This window comes from Protopterus annectens, chromosome 2.part0, assembly GCF_019279795.1.
Source record: "Protopterus annectens isolate FY-2018-M chromosome 2.part0, PAN1.0, whole genome shotgun sequence".
Lineage (NCBI taxonomy): Eukaryota > Metazoa > Chordata > Ceratodontiformes > Protopteridae > Protopterus > Protopterus annectens.
This window is the reverse complement of record NC_056728.1, coordinates 228036328-228056784: the sequence shown is the minus strand read 5'-3', so window position 1 is coordinate 228056784 and position 20457 is coordinate 228036328. Positions and strand designations below refer to the sequence as shown.

At 38.7% G+C, this 20457-nt stretch overlaps 1 protein-coding gene across 1 annotated transcript in view; it reads right to left on the bottom strand.

Moving 5' to 3' along the window:
* The window catches only part of LCMT2 (leucine carboxyl methyltransferase 2), an 859935-nt gene that overhangs the window by 709255 nt on the left and 130223 nt on the right, over positions 1-20457 (bottom strand). Inside the window, exons 3-5 of the mRNA XM_044060683.1 lie at positions 5550-5631; positions 3978-4158; positions 252-408 (exon numbers count right to left, since the gene is read on the bottom strand). Of these exons, the coding sequence (XP_043916618.1) occupies positions 252-408; positions 3978-4158; positions 5550-5631 (420 nt within the window). The remainder of the gene's footprint in view (positions 1-251; positions 409-3977; positions 4159-5549; positions 5632-20457) is intronic.

Below are 20457 nucleotides of genomic sequence, written 5' to 3'. Positions count from 1 at the left end.
GGTAAAGGGAGGAGCTAGGAGCTCGGATCTATGCTGTGATAGAAGTTGCCGGCCCAGATCCAAGATCGGATATGTATCCCAAAGGTTGCTGACAAATGAAGTCCTACTTCAGATGATGTATTTCCACAAATAAGACTGGTAGAACATGGAAATGGTTTCCAGTACAGATGGTGGAAGGTTTAGGCAGCAAGACTGATGCAGTAATTCACATAACAGATGAAAGGGTATTTTATCAAAAAGGACAGTTTTACCTTTCATTTGTCAGGTATGTTATCACAACTTCAGACAAAACCAGTGTTGGGACAGTTGGGTTGAAGTTAGCCTTGGTCAGCCCCAAGTCAAGCATTTGCAGGTCATTCAGATCTACTGCAAGTAACTTGTAGTCAGTCCCCTCAAGCTGCAACAACCCTAAGGAAGAACAAAGTTTGAATTAGGTGTATGACAGTAAGTAGGTACAACAGTCTACAACTATATTAACAGATTCAAGTAGGAATTCTCATTACATCACAGTTCTCAGTAGCAATACATGAGATTTCTGCTACTAGCTCAACCCAGACCTCTGCCTAAATGAAAATGGTTGTCTTTACCTTTACTTGCAATATGGCAAGAAACACAGGAAGTAAATTGTTCTGCCTGAAATTATCTATTCACAGATTGTCCTTTTAACCAAAGAGGAAACTTGAACAGTGTTCAATTTAAAGGTATGATGTGACATCCTGCTTTAAATGGATTTATATAGCATTTTTACTTCCTTCTCTTAAAATAAGATATATCAAATTGCTTCCCATGATCCCTTTCAGTTATGACCCAAGTCAGAAGATGCAAAATACATGCAGTAATAAATTAATGTATGCTAAATGTGTAATCTCCTAGGCACATATAAGAAATAAAACATATCTGCATGCAGTCAGTCAGGATTATATATAAGCAGCTAGTTTTTGACAGGAATTCTAAGTAGCATAGATGACAAAAACTGGGTAGTACTATCACTGCACACCATGTAAGTCTAGGGGCACCTGGGAGAGAACATATTAGTTTACAGGCCAACAGTGGTAATGTGACCTATGAAGGAAATCAGACTGAGTTTCTTATGAAACTGCACCAATAACTGTAAAGTTTCTCATATTAAAGATTAAGTAAATTTTTTTGTATAACTCTTACACAAGAATGCCATATCAGACCTTATGCATATACACGCTACCTTACTATTTAGCTGCTTTTTTTTTATTATTTTTATAGGTTCATAGGTGTGTACTAGGCTAATGATCACCAAGAGCTTTCTAAGCCATGTTTCCCAAATCTTTGACAAGTTCTGGTACCCTTGGTAAGCTTGCGTGATGAAACATTTAAAAGCAGGGCCCTGGGAGATGAGCCAATTGTCCAAGTTACATCTGAACTGGGTTAGTGAGGAAATATATTATACATGGGTTGGACGCCTTTTCCAGAAGGGGCAGTATCTGGGATACATACCTGTATCTCCAGTAGGTCCTACTTACATCACAGGCAAAGTTTATGTCTTCAGAATGGATAATTCTGGTGCTGTTTGTTTTGCGGATATGTAGGAGGTTAATCAGAGTGGAGTCCAATGATGCCTTATATGACAGGCATAGCTCTCCCCTCAAGAGCCTGTAGGAGACAAGAGTGCTGGGATAGGGCTTTGAGACCAGTTGTGTGGATGTGTGTGCAAATAAAATCTTCTCATGTGTGCAAGTGAGATCAGAACAGTTGTTGAGAGTAGCTGCATGTATGTCATTGTTTAGATGTAGTTGGGAAACAAAGATAGTATAGAGAACAGGAGGTAAGTTTATTTATTGGTGAGGAGGGTTTATGGAAGAAAGAGGTATACTAAGGTAAGTGTGAAAGATTAGTATTAGAATGCAGCAATGTTTATGCTGTGTGGTGGGTTAGAATTATTTTTTTAACGTGCATTACAGTGTGGGAGGGGTGAGAGCAGTGGACTTAGTATTGGGGGAGGAGTTTACTTGGAAGAAGTTTAATACGGTGGTTAGACTGACAGGTTGATAACTATGGGATGAAGGTGATTGGGTGTTCAGCGAGGGCAGGAGGAGTTAGTTAAGAATAAATGTAGATGAGGTTGGTAATTACAGGGTCTAGTACAGCTTTCAGTACTAACAGCTTGACAGGGATGTTTATGTATTTTTTTTTTTTTTTGGTGAGGTCAGAATTATGTTACAAGATACCTTTTGGGGCTGGAATCCTCAAGTAGTGTGCACACTACTAAGCAAATGGGTAGCTACTTATATTAGACAGACAATATTGGTTACTTAAAGGATTTGTCTTAATATTCATTTTTTAATCAATTCTTTCCAATTGGGTGTCTTTTCTTGTTTGGAGAAAAAGTGCTCTTTAAGTGTGGGCTTGCTTTGGATGACAGATACAGGGCGGTGAGGTACTTTACATTGTCAGGAGTGGGACCCTTTACTAGAAAAAAGAACATAGGCAGATAAGACATTAGGTTAAAAGGGAGCATGAAGGGGTGGGGATAAGCAACCAACAAGCAGTGCGTTCATGTGCTGTAAACTGCGGTGGTACATGCTTACCTGCTGGCACTGTAAGAACCCTACTTCTGAAAGATATCACAGGGCAATAGAATTTAGGATAGAAAAGAAAAAAAAACAGACTTGCCAAGGATGATGCTGACCTGAACAGCTCTCCATTTTGTGGAAAATCAGGTTCTGTCACACTTTCCATCCTCTACCCATCTGTGAACAGTCCCTCTGAGTCATCCACCCATTTGGGAGCAGTCCCTACTCTGGAGGGTAAGTTGTTCTCTCAGGTGGATGGGATGAAGAAGGTCTCCAACTGGCTAGTTGACAGAGCGTCTGACTGTGGAAAATATGTTAATGACACAAAATCATTTTGAATTTCCAGAATATTATTCTTGTATATAACACCACTGCATTTTTGCATCAAAATAAGTCTTTTAGATTATCTTGTCGATGTCAAAAGTGCAGGCAAGAATTAAACAATGTCCTTTCTTTACTGCAATGCTAAAGATCTGCCTAGCAGTGCATTTCAGTTCAGACTCCGGTACCAACTGCAACATTTTTTCCTCAAGCTTCTCTAACTATTTCTGTTTGCTATCTCCTATACTAGGATATTTAGGTCAGACAAAAAACTCTTTTGACAGATTTGGCATTTTCTTATGCCTCATTAAACATCTAGCATAAGCTCTTGCATTTGGCAGTTAACCAAGTTTCAGCTCACCAATCAGTCTTTGGCCCTTTTCTGTCCTATGCGCTTTGTAACAACTATCTGATCATAATTATTTTCAAACTATGGTGTACCTGGCAAAGAATTTTCGATTTTTCTTCACACCTGTTTTTGCCACCACTATCTACCACATGTCATGTACTAGTCCCCATCCAAATCTCCACAGTAATGCAAAGGGAAGATAATGGAATTCTGATATGCCAACATCTTGATGGTAGAAGGTTCTCTATTAACCTACCCTTAACCATCTACTGTTGCATTAAATAAAATCAATACTGATTTCATGCACATGAGAACATGGGTACACCCTCGACTATGGACACTGTGGCTGAGCTTCCTCCAGTTAGGACAGTCTTCCTAAGCCAAGGACTATTTACAAATCCAAGGTCACAGTCAAGTAGGAAACCTATCACCCCCTCCCACAGAGTATAGGTCAGCTATCATTAAGCCAATCATACCTTGCCACCCACCCCCAGGCAGCTCCTAAAGTGACAGGCCTTGCTACTCAAACACCGGTCATCTCAGATACATTAAGGGCTCCACAGAATATCTGACAAAGCCCAAGTGTGTGTGTTCTAAACCGACTGCTGTTTACTAGAACTTGGATATATTTGGAGTGTTTCCCAAAACGTGCTGTTCCTTTCTGGAGACTGATGAGTCATAGTGTATCTGGTTCAAAGCATTGTGCGTTACATTACAGAATAATAAAATAAGAGGCCGATGTCTCCTTTTCTCAGTCATACCTGATTCAGCACTGTCAACAGAGCCCACCAGTGCAGCAAGTTCTTGATTTGCTCTGATCAGTGCTCTTTTACGATGTACAACGGCAGGAAAGTCTATCTCAATCACAACAGTCTTTTCTAGCAGTCCACAGGCCTTCAGGCGAAAGTACAAGGAATCAAAACCAGCACCAAGGGACAGTATCTGTCAAAATAAAGATCATCACATAGTGTGTTAAGTTAAACTACGTGCAGCTTTTGTCATGCTTCCACTCTCTCCTCCTTTCAGCCGAGTATCAACTGACATAAATGTTGCATTTTGTTTCCTTTTCTTCTTTTATCCTTCAGTGACCACCGTGCTCCATACTTAAGCATCACCTTTTTTCTACTCCCTCACATTGAGCACTGCCTAATGTACATAATGTACTTAGACCTTTTAAGTCTTGCCCAACCTCAGTCTTCTCAGTTTTAAAAATACATTGCCTTTGCCACATAGCTTTGTCATGTCTATATTTTTTGTCTGTTTTACATGAGAAGTACATGTTACATACCTGTAACCTTTTTAACAACAACATTCTGGGCAGCCGTTCTCTATTCTGTCTAGACTGGGATGTCACTGCTGACCATAACAATTTTTTTTTGTTTACCCTTGCTGCTTGTCAATTCAATAATCATCCCCCTCCACAGCCAATGGGCCCATTCTTTCCTCATCACAGGAATAAGGATCAACTGGAAGGGGGCAACATTCAGTTAACCATTTTCACCCCAACCCTAACTGCATGCATCCAGCACAAAACTGGGGAAGGAATTGTAATGGGCTATCCATGGAAGGATCCCTTTCCCTCACTCCTGCAAGGGGTGTTCCTTTCAAGCAGCCCTGTCCATTTTCATGCTGTATGAGGGGTGGCCCCCTGGTCTCCACCACGAAAACTGCATTGCTCCATATTCCTCTGAGTGCCTGTACCACTCCCCAGTGGCAAGCAGGCCATGCCCATTCACTCTTCCTCCTGCCTGCCAGACTCCTCTAATATCCTGTGTTTCAGTCTGGGCTTCATCCCACTGCACCACAAAGCCAGGCAAGAATGTCTTTTTACTTGGAGCCTAATATCCATTTCAATTCAGCCCTAAGGTTCTTCCCAAATGAAAGGTAACAGGGGTGGACCAATCACTGCAGTCCCTCTCCAAATGTGTGTATGTCTGTGAAAATGAGTATGTGCCTGTGAGAATGTTAATGCTTCTATCTATCAGAAATAACATGTCTGTGAGAATGTCTATATGTACATGTCTGTGAGAATGTTATGTGTCAACAAGAATGTGTATGTCTATGAGATCACACATCTTGTAAGAATATATACATCTGTCAGAAAATGTATACCTGAGAGAACATGTATGTGCCTGGAATAACATGCACGTGTATGGAAGAATATGCCTGGCTATTGAAGAGAGATCTCTGACAAACTCAACATACAAGCTAAGCTGGCAGGACAAACAGAGAAAGGCTGATATGGACTAGTCAAGTACTGACAGCATAATCCATACTATTAATGAAAATATGTATTTACATCATTTATAAATAAAAATACATAGGTTATTCACCTGTCTGACAGGGTGATCCTTTGTCAGCAACAAAAATTGTTTCAGGCAGTGATCCACAGCTTTTGCTCGAACGTAATAACCACTAAGGACAGAAAACAAGGATATCACTGTAAACAAGAACTGTAAAATGATCTCCCCTTAATAAAATAAAAAAAAAAAATAACTACCAAGGGTAGAGAACACAGACATCACTGTAAACAAGAACTTACAAAGATCTGCCTATAATAAAATAAAAGGGGTAGTAAGAACTGAATTTTATTTCTCAACCATTTATAATGACCATGTTTGATGCACTAAGATAAGCATATACTTTTCATGGACAGCACAAAGGATAAGCTGGGCACATGAAGAATCCTGTACATTTATTCAGGGTTAGCTATGTAAATATTACTTTCAAGTCTTCTGAAAAGTCCTTTTCAGATACTTTGTTACCTTCTTTTCAGCCACAAGAACCGAAGAGAGATACTGCACTTTACTTGAGGGAACAGAAATTGTCTCCATGTTAGCCTAAAAAAAAAATCAAGATTTCAAATCTGACGTTCAATAACAAAAACTCTGCAAAGGGATTTCAAAAATTGTTTGCTTTAGCAGCAAAGCCCCATCTGCAACTACCATGCAGGTTGCTTCACGCCTTCATCACCCTAATATAATTACCTCCAAGTTCGGAGTACCACAGGGCAAAAGGAATTTCCCCTACACTGACCTCCTTTGAAAAGATTCTGCACACAGCAAATGATACTAAAGGGACTATGTCAGACCATGCTATCATGGATAGCACAACAGAAAGATTATAATTACAATGTCCACCTGCTGCCAATGAATTCCCTGAAGGGGTGGGTGCTCTGTGCCTCTCTAACATCACTTCAAAGTAGGACCTCTGACACCCCGCCCCCATAAAAAAAAAGTGGTGATGCTATTAGAGTAATAGTTTTGGACCTGGAAAACGGGATTGCAACATGTTCCTAATGGACGTTACATTTGATAAAGTAATATATCCACTTATCTTTTATTAGATAACAGAAGAAATCAGTTAATTAATTCATTATAAAGGTGCTGTTTGTGTGTCAAACTTTGATAAGCTTAACTAGTAGGCTCAAAGTCGATGCACGCATGAATGCGCCAGTCAGGAAAAAAAAGAGAAAAGTAATGTTACCTGATGTGTATATCAAACATCCTGACATCATTGTTGAGACATAATACCCAGAAAGATAAGAAATAACAAATAATATTAATTAAGGGTTCAGAAAAAGTACAGTTTTGTACCTACCATAAATGTAGATGTCCGATAGATATGCAACTGCAGTCATAACATATGGTAGGAAAGAGACAAAGCCTGGAGTATAAAGGGAGATTGTAGTGTTTGGAGAATGTATGCACGGAGCTCCATGTAGCAGCTTCTAGAATGTCCTTTGTAGGCACCCTCTTAAGAATGCTGAAGAGGTGGCTGTAGGCTGTAGCTGGTGTGGAGTGACATGACAGGCTGGAAAACATCTTTCCCGGGAGAATATACAAAAAATGATGCAAATGTGTCATCCATTTTGAAATAGTCTGTTTTGAAATTGCTTTAATGTTCTTGATCCGGCGGATCAGTGTTATATCTAATGTTCAATAATGATGCATCATGTCCATTGCTGGCATTCCAAATGCTGAATCTCTTCCATTTTGCTAAAATGAAATTCCTGCTTAGAACAAACTGGGATTGTAACTGTATGTTTAGGCTCAGTAGTCTTGTTAATGGAACCAGGAGAATGCAGGATGCCATGTAACCCAGGGCCTGTACAGTCATCTGGGTGTGTATGACATAGTTCAAGTTTTGGTTTTGTGGTAGTTTGGTAGTCTGAAAACAGAGATAATTTTCAGCCCAAGGGAGCTTTATTTGCTCCTTGGTCAGCAGGAGAGAGAAAGTCATTGAGAGATTGTCTGTGGGGCAGGGTAGACCCTGTGTCACTTCTTTGGTTTGCTGGCTGCCATTACCTCTGTATTGTCCTCTCTCGACCATGAAGCTTCCATGCATGCATCATCACCACACTGCAGAAAGTGATTGCTGACTTGGAGAATTATGTACACAGCCTGCAAAAGACTTCCTGTCTGTTAAATCATCTAACAGGTAATCGAAAAAGGCAATTCAGAGCTCTCATAGATAAAATATAGATCATCCAAAACATCAAGCACCTGTGCAGGAGGTGCTGGGAAGGCCCAGCTAAGAAGCAAGGAAGAAAGGGAAGGCTTCAGAATAGCCATGCCCTGCCCCCCCCAAATGGTATGCCCTCATGGTATGCAGAACTTCCCAAAAGAACATCCAGGAGGGAGGGGAGGGGAGGGGATGGAATTCTCCTCAGTCCTCATAGGTCTGGAAGAGCTCTTCTGGCCATCGGGACAACAGAGTCCTCAGAATCATCTGAAGAAGGATAGGGTCAGAGGGGTTCAAACTGGGCCTCTATCAGAAGGATGCTGGGATCTCTCTCAGGATGGGGGGCCTGACTCCCTAATCATGGAAATTAAGTCTGCAGCCATAGTCATGATTTGTGTCTCAGGAGTGGACATCAATAACACTGACTTAGGTACTCAAAATGCATAACAGAAATGGGAAAAGGAGACACATGTTGGCAATATAACCTACAAAAACAAACAGCAAAATTGAAAAAATAAAGTACTAAGCTAAGAACACATACTAACAACATAAATAGTACATCTAATTCCCATGTGTGTGTTGTTCATTTCGCAAACAAAATATACTATACTATACATGTAATATAGTATATATGTAGACTGGTATGGATAATTATAAAAGGAATTCAGTAACAAATATAAGAATATCAAATCAGAGTTAAAAATACTGATGGCTATTTTTTTTCTTTAACATACATCAATGGAAGGATTCAAAACAAAAATCTTCTAATGTCCCTACTTTATATAACTGTATTTAACTGTTTTATGTTATGCAATGGCTGGCTGACTGAAAATAGGAATGCCTAAATGCATCCAATGACAAAAATGAGTAATAAGAAATCAAACCAAAACATGCACAATAAACAATACTACTACTTCTAACCAGGACGATTTACCACAGTATTGTGCAGATCATTTTAATGTGATAAATTCAGCTGACCTCGGTTTAAAATAGCAGCCTTAATAAGGCAGATGACACTTTAACAAATGAGAGGAGCACACTGTCACACTTCAAACAGGAACTGCGGACATAAACCAAAGGAATACTGACAAATTAACTAATTTTTGGAAAAGAACTGTGTCCCTCATGATAAGAGACGAGCAACTGCACCAATACACAAAGGTAAAGAACCAATGGACAATGCAGAAATTTACATACCTAAAATCTTGTAATGTAGTTTACTCAAGCCAACACAGAGATGTATCCTTGGCTTTTACTGCAGGTACACAAGTCACATATTAACATCACTTTATAAAAGGTAGAATCCCATTGGCTAATTAATTTTACAGAGCAGGTTTTGAACAGCATGAGTGAAGGCTTACAAGAAGGATGCTTTATGCCCTTATTTCAGTTGGATCTTTGATCATTTTTTTATTATATGTTGATTGGATTCATTCAACCGGTTGCTCCAAGACTAATTGTTTTGTCATTGCCCGAGATTCTCTGCTTGAGACATTGATGACTCTTATTTGCACACTCCATACATCAGCAATGTGGGCAGGACTTTTTCATGGACTCCCAAGATTATAGCATCTTTGGGAAAGAGTGAGGCCTCTGAAAAAAAAAAAAGCTCTCCCATCTGCAATGAGCACAAAATGAAAATCAAAATAATGGGTGAGGAGGGCTTTGGGAGTGAAACTACAAAACAGCTTTTGGAGGAATGTTTAGTGTAAATGAAATTTTCCATGAACTATGTTAGTGATTAGTGTTTTCAATGAAATGTGTTTTTTGCTGAAATGCATTTTAGATCAATTGTGTGTTTTTTCCCTCTTATGAGATGTATTTACAGATCAAATGCAACATAACTTGTTTACTTATACAAATGAAAGGGGTGAGATATAATAAATGAAATCTTTTTTAAACTGAGTTAACTGACATTTTTTACATCGTATTAACTGTGGTACAAAATATTTTTATATTACCTGTATTTCAGAAAATGGCATCAAGCACAACCGAAGCTTAAGCTTAAAGATCTCCTACTTTAAGAAATGTATGGGATAATGTATAGCAGACTGCAGGTCTTGGTACAGACTTTGGTTTGTTAAGGAATAGTTTCAGACACCTACTGCATACACATGCAAAACAACAAAAGAGTTTTTTTTGGGGGTCTTTTTTATAGCAAAAGTCTCTGACATAAATACCAAACCAAAAATTATGCAGTTCATCAAGTCCAAGAGTAAAACTGGATGCATGTACGGGAGTTGCCCTGCTTTAGAATTGCACAGAGCTAAGCATCGATGTATCAGTATAACAACCACACCAACCGTGAATTTCAGCATCACCCCTTTATAAATCAGGGACAGTGTTTTTTTTTTTTTTAAACAAACTGCAAGCAAATAAAATTGTGGACATATCTTAAACACAATGGATATCTGTATTTAGAAAATTAACAAAAATAAAGTTGTGTATAAGACATATTTTCCGAAACAAAACAGTATGTGAATACAGAACACAGAATTACATTATGCTTTTAATTTTCAGAAATTAGTACCTCAACAAAGTATAAAGAAAAAAATCTGGGACATTTCTAAACATTTGATAAAACATATGAAGGACAGCAACTCACTGTAAATGGTGGAGGAGGAACCGTCACTGTCCAAAGCTTTGGCAAGAATGTAACAATCAGTAATGGGGCATCTCCCTATGGATACCCAGAAGCCCGTAACTGTTAAATTTGACTCGCATCCTAATTTAAAGCACTGCTCTTAGCCACTTACCTAGATAGCCTTGTGAAGCAAAAGAACCATACAGAAATTTAAAAATTGTTTCATAATACTACAGTTTTAACAAGGTTAATAGAAAAGGTCACACTAATAAGCATTTTCTCACAAAGAAGTAATTGCTTACCATTGTAACATTTAGGTAACGATTGTCTAGCAAGTCTCACAATTCTGGGAAGGACAAATCTGGCTAAACTGCAAATGTTCAGAGATAGTGTAATACAATGAGCTGTTCATTGCCTATTACTACTAAGCAGCACAATAAAAACAACAAACAGGCAGAAATATGAAAAACTGGATCAAGAGAGGAAACAGATTTCCAACTATCCCTAAACCTTCTGCAACATAACATTCTGAATGCACCAAACCTCAAATGTTCTCATTTTACTAACCACACATCTTTTTAACTGCTGCAGTTAAGATCTAATGCAAGCCAATATTCAGCACTGACAAATGCTCGTTTAACTGTTACATTATCAAAGATTGTAGCTTAATGAAATAAGTTATTGACCTGGTGTGTTTCAGATGTGCACTGTAACAGCAGGGTTATGAATACACGATGGGACGCCCCAGTTACTACACACACTGTTCCTGAACAGGGGCCAACATTTTGGGGTACAGGGATAAAGCATTATCTACAGCCCAAATTATTTGGTTTTGATTAGTTGCCTGGGCATGCAAAGCTAGCCAGGGAAGGGGTAGACATTAGCAGCCAATGCCAGTTTGTTCATCTTGGGGAGTGGGGTGAGCACCATGGGAAAAACACCAATGGGTTTGACCACAGGTATACACTTCATATGACTCTCCATTTGAGAATGTAGGGTGTGTAGGTATAAGCTTCCCAAGAAAAATGATTTCTAGCTTCACACAGTGCATGTATGGAAGCACCTGTTTAGAGGGCTGACTGGAGCAAACATTACACTGCATCTGCTAGCCAACACAGGGGAAAAGGGAAGGTTAAACTGAGCCAGCATTGCATGATGACCTATCTATGCCAAACTCTTGCTCTATGGCTTGACTGTAAAGATGAGGTTACAAAAAAGTATTCACTGGTGTCCTGCCCCTTGTACTACCAATGGACAGAGGCAGCTCTTAAATGCTTTAACCCATGCATGGGTCCCCTCAAATTATCTATGGTATGATCCCAGTTATTCTCATTAGGGGTAATATATAATTATCAACCATGGGATGGGTAAGACCAATCTATAACTAAATGAGATTAATTATTTTGAGCACAAAAAAGGGAAACTGGCTAGGCTTAAAATGGCCCACAAGGGTAGTTAACCTAGTACTTACCTATGAACCCATGGAAAGATGAGACACTCCATCCAGTGATGTGGAGTAGTAATATTAAGAAGGATATGGTGCGCAAAAGGGTCCACATAGTGTGAAGAAAGACTTGATAGCCAAGGCTGCTAAGGGCCAAAAAGAGAATTACAAATGCTCTTGAATAGGTACCGCTTATCAGAGGGATTAAACAAAGAGGATGGGAAAAGAGCGATCAGTTCTATAGGAAGCAGTTATACTTGCCTGTCCCAGAACAATTCGACTTTAATGTAATACCTTATATTAAAAGCAATGCATTTGTGTGTGGGTGAGAAAAAGCTGGCTCAACACTTTTGTCCCCTTTCCAAATCCCACTTTTCTAGATTACAATTAAGCCAAAAATTACAACTGCTAACATGTACCAAGTTAAATTTTTGTATAAAAAATAAAATTTATGGGCACATAAGAAATAACTTAATTTTGAGTTGGCCTCAATTAATAAAGCTTAACTTGTTGTATAGTATGAAAGTCAGAAAAACATCAAATTGTTTGTAGTTCCTGACAATATGGTAAGGCATGCAACATATCAAGGCATATGAAGCCATGTACCCCCCTGGTTGGACTGCGCAGAAGTAGGCATGTTCTGCATAACTGACATGCCAAATGTCCATGATGTCATATACAAATAGTGCAGGATTAAGTGACATGCAGAATCTGGTTTGTTTTACAGTAGTTCATTTGCTTGTTATTTTAATATTTTCCTTTATTAAACAGAGTTTTTCATACGAATGCTTGCCAGTGCATCACTTTTGCTCTGATTTACTGTTTCCTCTCAATTCAGTTTGTGTTTACAGTATTTCATTTACTTGTTTTCTTAATATTATCCTCCAGTTTGTGTGTTCACAGTAGGCCTACTGCAGTTAATTTTTTACAGACCTGTAGCATGCACCCATCACATCTTATGGAAGCATTGCCTATGGGTGAATTAAGGATTTATGAGAATACTTCTGATCATACCGTCCAACCGTACTGAATTGCTCATTTTTTACCGAGTTTTGGGGTCCAAATGATGATTCCCAAGTGGCACCCCTTCATTTCCGATTACTTTCCAGCTTTTTGTTTTTGAATTTTTTTCCATGCCTTTGAGCTGATGCCATCACGTGCATGATGATGTCAGCTCCACCAGCCTGTCGGAATTGAACTCAAGGGCTCACGTCCACACATTTCCAGCTGTTTGAATGCAGGTGCTAGGAAGTTTTGGATCTATCTGCAAGTCAACTGCTGCTGCAAGAGAACGGGACTGCATGGATCTATCTGCAGAAACGAGAACAGCTGCAAGAGAATGGGACTGCATGGATTTATCTGCAGAAACGAGAACGGAGGTGGAGTTTATTTCTGCAAGCAGTTTTGGGACTGCATGGCTCTTCAGAAACAAGAACTGAGTTTATTTCTGCAAGGGGTGAGTGAACTGCACGGACGGAGTTATTTCTGCAAGGGGTGAGTGAACTGCACGGATGGAGTTTATTTCCAGCAAGCGAACAGAGGTTTTGCAAGGTGTGTGTGTGTGTGTGTGTGTGTGTGTGTGTGTGTGTGTGTGTGTGTGTGTGTGGTGTGTGCACACGTGTGTGTGTGAAAATGCTCTCAACAGCATGTATCTGGTGGCTAGAGATATTCAGGCTCAAACCCTGTACCTTGGGTGCAGGTAAAAAGAACCTAAAATCCCGAGCCACCACCACTTGTGAGTTTATGCCTCATATTTTTCTTCTGTTCCTCATTAAAAAAAAAACACTGAAGGACTAAATAATGTTCTGACAGGCATTTGAATTTCAGACTTCATATTCTTCGGAAAATAAATGGTAACATATAACCTTTTATTCTAGGAATTCTTCTAAGTTTATAAAATCAGTATTTGAAATGTTCCCCATTTGGGGGCTGTATTCCCCCATTACTGGCTTTTCCAGGTTTTTTTGTGCTAAGATGTTGACAGCTATGGTGAGAAGTGAAAACTGAATTCTCCCATTATTGGCTTTGTCCAGTTTTTTTGTGCTAAGAGGTTGAGAGCTATGGTGAGAAATGAAAACTGAATTCACTAAATGATAGCCATTTAAGTTTGTCTTCCTGCCTTTCAGGAGACTGCTGATTTGGCTTAGTGGTGTGTTGCTCTGACTATAGTGCACAGGGTCCTGGGTTCAAGACTTGGCAGTGACATGCATGGTGGTAACAACATTTTATTCAAACAACTTTCCAAATGTATGCAAGCAATGTTTAAAATGTGTCCCTGGTTTTTGGTCTTTTGTCCCCCCCCCCCCCAAAAAAAAAAAAATTAAAATTGAAAATAAGTGCAAGACGCTGTGCAAGATGCCTATGGCATACACTACTGTCATTCTATGTATGTGTAATATATATATATATATATATATATATATATATATATATATATATATATATATATATATATATATATATATATATATATATATACACACACATAAAATGTGTGTGTGTGTGTGTGTGTATAGTGTGTGTGGAAGTACACTTATCATGGAAATGTTCTGAATAGGGCAGTTTTGTCATTATTGGTTCATGCAGTTTGTTTCATTGCCTACTGGAAAATGTTTAAACAATAAATTTAAAATGCATTCCAACTTAAGTGTAACAAGTGTGCTGTATTATACAAGGAATATAATTTAATAAAGTCAGGAAGGTGTATCAAAGAAAAGAAAACATGTATGTTTCTTGTTTTGTGTGCAAGGGGCCAATGATTTGAAAACAGTCCAAAGGTAATCTTTATTCACCACTGGCCAGATGCTTTTTCTTTGGATGTGGTGTGGGGTTCAATGAATATGAGCTTTAACGGCAGAGAAGTTTTAATGCCAAGTCTATTTTCATTGTGAGACAGTATTGCTTTGTTTAGCAGATATCTATTAGTGTTTGTGCACTGTGATACAAAATGTAAAAATAAAATCCATATAATCATTGTAGAAGTAAAGCAGTATGGGCACATTAGTGTTTATGGTAAATGGGGTGAAATAGCCAGGTAATGGGACATTGGAATGGCTACAGGGGGACACTGGTGCTATATTTTGGTTCTGTTCTTCAGTTTGTGTTTGAAAGTTGGTATCCCACAGTTCCACTGGAGTGGGCTGGGTTATGTAATTATGTATGCACATTTTACATTAATCAGCATACAGATTTGTACCTATTTTTCATGGGCATTGTCCAGATTTTTGATGTTTCCAGGTTGACAGGTATGCTTCTGAATAGAATTTGGTGGAAGAAGAATTCATGAAAGTGGAACGGAAATTGTTGCAAAGGGGTTATTCTAGTATTAGTCTGAAATTAGCTACGGATAGTGTGTTAAAGGTGAGGGGCAGCAGCTGTGGTAGGAGACATAATAGTTATAATGGTTTTAAAAAGCATCATTTAGATCAGGAAAGTGATAGGCAGGATAAAGTATTGTTTTTGTTACCAGATTTTCCCAATTTTCTGATATTTTAAGGAGGTCAGTGAAAGATTTGTGGCCAGTGGCATGTGAAGATGAGCAACTAAAGCATTTGTTCCCTTCACATGTTACATTTTCCTATCAGAGTTATTTAAATTTATGGGAGTTGTTACCTTTTAAGAAGGTTTCTTTCCAGGGGGCTAATATGGGTTCCTTCCACTGTGGAAGATACAAAGTATGTTCTACGATTAAGAACATTTCAGATAGAAAAATTAATGGTAAATTATTTCATTCTATGGGAAGGTTTTCATGTGTTTCTTGTTGGGTGGTTTATATTGTAGGGTGTGGGTGTACTCCTGTAGGTGGTATGTTGGACAGACAAAACATATGGTAAAAGTTAGAATTCTTGAACATCTGGGACATATTAGAAATAGGAATATGGATAGCCCAGTAGCTGAACACTTTATTAATGCACATTGGGTTCTGATGTTAGTTTCTTCTTTATTGTGTTGGCTATACCTTTTCTTGCTAGGGATGGGGATTTTTTAGCCAATTTGTTAAAAATAAAAAGCAGGTTCATTCTAAATTGTAATACTTTAAAACCTAAAGGTATGAATCTGGATGTGAATTTAAATGTAGTAGTTATAATACTGTATATATGATGTTTTGTAACTTATTGTATATGGAAAAATATTTTCCCCCTTTTTAAGGGTATGTTGGTTTAAGCAGGTTCTTGTAGTAGATTACTGGGTGATGAGTTGATTGCTTAATTGGAGCAGCTTGATATAAAATGGGAATGGCTGGTGGCTTATGTTATTCCTTGAAGGCTGTCGGCAGGGGTACCAGAAGCACCATTAAAAGTTGGAGTTTGTTTCCAGTGACTGCCTCCTGAGTGTATTTTTTGGACATTCTCTGGTACCCCAAAGTAGATATTAATTCACCACTAAGGACAATAGAGCAGGATCCCAGCCTAGGCATTCACAAACATTACATCTCTGGATGCATTCAGACCTGTAAGTTGAAATCTTTATGGCCTGAACCAAGTTATTTAATTTCAGGCTGTTTTTCTTAAGATTACTTGTGCTGAGTGTAATCCCCTTCAATTCCAGTATCCTCTATTAAAATACATACATTTCATCAGCTACAATAATACAGTCTCTGACATACATGCATATTTCATTTCTGTCCTGTAGGACCCACTACTGATACATTTTTAACACAAGCAACTTTACAAACACATTTTTAACATAAGCATCTGAACAAATCAGTCTAATATTCAAATGACAAATTATTCTTTACAAAACTCCAGCTAGCTATGCTGGCATATGTTACACATGCACTGCCCTACTCTCCCTGGCACTACCTCATCATTACACATGTTATGGGGTACTGGGTCGTGGTATGCTACTGCACATTGGGGGGATACAAGGATTTAATTATGCCATACCAAGTAGGCATAATAAAATTGAAATGCCCAAGCTTAAAGTCTTTTAATCCTCAGTGGACACTGCCATAGCTCTGTATTCTCTGTTCACTCTCTCTTTGAGGAGATCCAAAAAAATGTGATACTTCCTGGCACTTGATTGCTGGTTCCTTCAACAGGTTAAAGCCCAGTTCAGATACAGGAAATGCTGGTTAAATCTGTTTGTCTGGCACATTCCACTTTCCCTCACTGAGAATGGATTTACCAGGCCCAGAGTTGGCAAGATGCAATATCACAGTCTTTGTTTCCTTCTCCAGAGTGTAGAAAGCTATGTGCCCTTTTAGTGCCTGTCAAACAGTAGGCAAACATAACTGGGACAAGAAGATATAATCTGAAAGTCAGAAGTTCCTGGCTGACTCCAAAGTCTGACTCTCCCTGAAAGCTCCAAAGTCTGACTTGGTAGAATGTCTTAAGTGTGTCTGTCCCGAATTTGCTAGATAACTAGAATGAATGAAGGTACAGTTTGACTGCAGTAGATATCTTTGCAGGACACGGGAATTTGGAATTTCCCTTGTTCTGGTTCTGCAATTGATAAAGTCCAGTCTTTGCCTCAACTGTTTATTTTACCACAGTTCATTATCTCTTTGATTAACACATCTTGAAAGAGGAAGGAAATGCAGACATTATTTTCGTTACATTCTGTGAGATTACTATCCCTTTCTCAACTCTTGAGACCTTACTGTCCAACAGCAGAATGGCTTATGGTTTCATGAATCATATCAGTGGTTTTATTAGTTTATGGCAAGTCTTTGACAGTGCTGAAAACAGGGTACTGAACTAACATGTCAGACAGAGTTTAGCAGATGGAGGACTTTGTTTTAAACTCATGCTGCACATTGGTTTTGGAAATTCTAGACACCTCTTTGCTAGGAAAACAAACTTTGATTGCATGCCTTTTGTTGAAGCCGGGATGCATCTTTTAAATCCCCTATATTTTTCAGTATTTTTGTTACAGGATATGCCAGGAAATAGTAATAAGCAGCCATATATGGCAGCTGAATTAATAAATGCAATTAAGACACAGTAGCAAAGGCAGCATGTATGCAATACTCAATGGCATTAACAATAATAGATATAGAAATACAAATACTAATGACAAACCACGGCTAACAATATCAGTGATACATGCATTTATTTTCTTTTTCTATCAAAAAGAGCTATTTCTACAGTTCCCCCCATTGAATGTAGATGCTATAGCTATCTGCATTCAATACCTAACATAGAGGAGAAAGTTACCATTTAATTTGTTGGGCACACAGCAGTCTTGTACTACACTATACTAGTTAATTGTTCAGTCTCTCCTTTTACATTTTCTGAGCTTGTCTCCTCATTTTTACTGAAGGTAAGATGCCTTTGTATTTATGAAAAGGCCTTAGTTGATTAATATGAACATATTTAAATACTGCTTCACCAGTGCTTTTTCTCTTTACTTCTGTCTGGTAGGCTACTAGGGAAATCTTATTTCTTATTAAGAATGGTCCATCCTAGCTTGGAAGAAATGTCTTTGTTTTTGCTTTTTCCCTGCATTTGTGGGTACATTGTTACTGAGCTGGTGGTATTCCATGGGGCTGGCCCTTCTATCATAATAGGTCTTGCAGGCCTGCACATTCTTTTACAAACTGCTATGTGCATTTTTATTACCTCACTAGTGAAATGTCGTTCCCTATCAGAGTCTACCCTCATTGGTAATCCCCAGCGACTAAATACATGGTTGATCAGCAGCAGGGCAGTTGTTTCTGTATTGTTATTAGGAGCAGGTAAACATTCAATTCATTTTGTACATTTACAGCTTACTGTTAGTAAGTACTGATTACCCCTGGCCAATCCAGTCAATTTGGAGATCAGATCTGGGCATTGTGATTTCTCTTGCCCGAAGGGGTACCCTGTGTCCAAGAAAAAACGGTTGAAACGTGCAGCATATAACACATCCCTACACACTCTCCATATTTAGTACCATCACTGCACATGTGAGACCAGTAAGCTGTTTCTTTTAGTGTCTCATAAGTTCTTCTATTCATCCCATGGGTTCCTGTTGGTTCATCATGTGCATGCTGTAGCATGACACCTCTATTCCCCAAAAGGTACTACCCACTGGAATCTACTTGAGGCATCACCAGTCCTAACCAGGAGATCAAACTTTATCAGAAACCTATCTTTTTGGTTGTACATGGCCTTGGGGTCATGGTTATCTTGTAGGTCACTTTCAGTAAGCTTATTTACAGTTGGATTTTGAAAGAAATGATAAAAATTTCCTACAGTCTCATCTTCCTGTTGCATTTTTACTACATCAAAATCAGGCTTGCCACTATACAAATGGAAAACATACTCCTGTTCCTGCCTTTTTTGTTGATGGGTAACTGCATCTACTTTTGCTTGTGCTGGAATTAAGTCCTAGGCTTTACATTTTAAGGCACTTTTCCTAGCCAGAGTATCAGCTAGGTAATTTCAGCTTTGTTTGTTGTACTTTTGAGTGACCTTTGACCTCTTCCCAGTACGCTGTTAAGCCTTGATCTTGTACTAACTGATCTGTAGCTAGGATTAGCTCAGCATGCATAACTTTTTCATTTAGAGTTGAGCATGCTATTTATTTTCCAGCTTGGCAAATGTATAAAAAAGTTATGTCTAGCATAATCAGAGTCTGTACAGATTACAAAAGCTGCAAGCTGACCTGGACTGCTATTCGTACAGCTAAATATACACTCGCTAACTCAGCATATTGATTAGTTTTAGTCTCCAAGCTTATCCTCATGCCATACTACCCCCAAGCCACTGTACACGTTTCCCCTTTTGATTAAAAGAGCATCCATCCACATATATTTTAGGAAGGTCTTTGCACACATTTTTATCATAATGGTTTTAGCAAGGTCTAAGTTCTGTGGATGTGGTTGCTTAGTTTTTATAGATTTTGAGCAGTCATGCATTTGCATATCTGCTAGCCCTTGGGCAACTGGGTGTTTTTGGTTTTGGTATATTTTATTTCCAAAGGTTGGTCCTGGAGTGCTAAGGTCCAGGCCACAATCCAATGCTAAACACATTACCAGCCTTTAGTTTTTGGCTTCCCAGGAGGGCAATGGGCCGGTGTGTTTGTACTAACACCTTTTTACCACAAACGTAGTTTTGGAATCTCTGTACTGCCGATACAGTAAAAAAAAAAGTTTTTTCACACCTAGAGAACTTTTTCTTTCTACCTCTCTTATGGTCTTGCTACCATACGCTATAACAGTGATGAGAACAATGCCTTTAATATAGGACAGCGCTGATACTACAGTCAGTATACTCTGTGTCTAGACAGAAGTCTTTATCCATCTTTAGGTATATACCAGACATGGGACCTGACTCAAGCTATCCTTTAAAGCTTACATGGCTTTTTTCTGCTCTTTTCTCCATACTCAGAGTTCTGAAATTTTTTAGCAGCTTGGGGAGGGGATATGCCCCTTCTTCAGTCATGAATAAACTACCTACATCAACTGTAGATACCTAGGAAGCTTCTTAACTCAGTTAGGTTTTTTTTGGTGGGTTGATTTGTTGGATGGCCTCTATTTTGCTGTTTTAAGGGTGTAGCCCATCTAGTCCAATTTCATATCCTAGACAGTTAACGTTGGTTCTGAACCACTATTCCTCAAAAGTGTTGTTTTTGATTAATATATCAACCATATCAATCAGATTCTCTTTCTAAATCAGGCATAGCCTTGTGCAGGAAGATAATGAAATCTGCAGGGGAGTTCAGGTACCCAAAAGGACACCTAATCCAGGTGTTCTGTTTCCTACTGAGTGTGAAGGCCAGTTTGTACTAGTCTTGGGGAGGACCTTCATGGTCCAGAATCTAT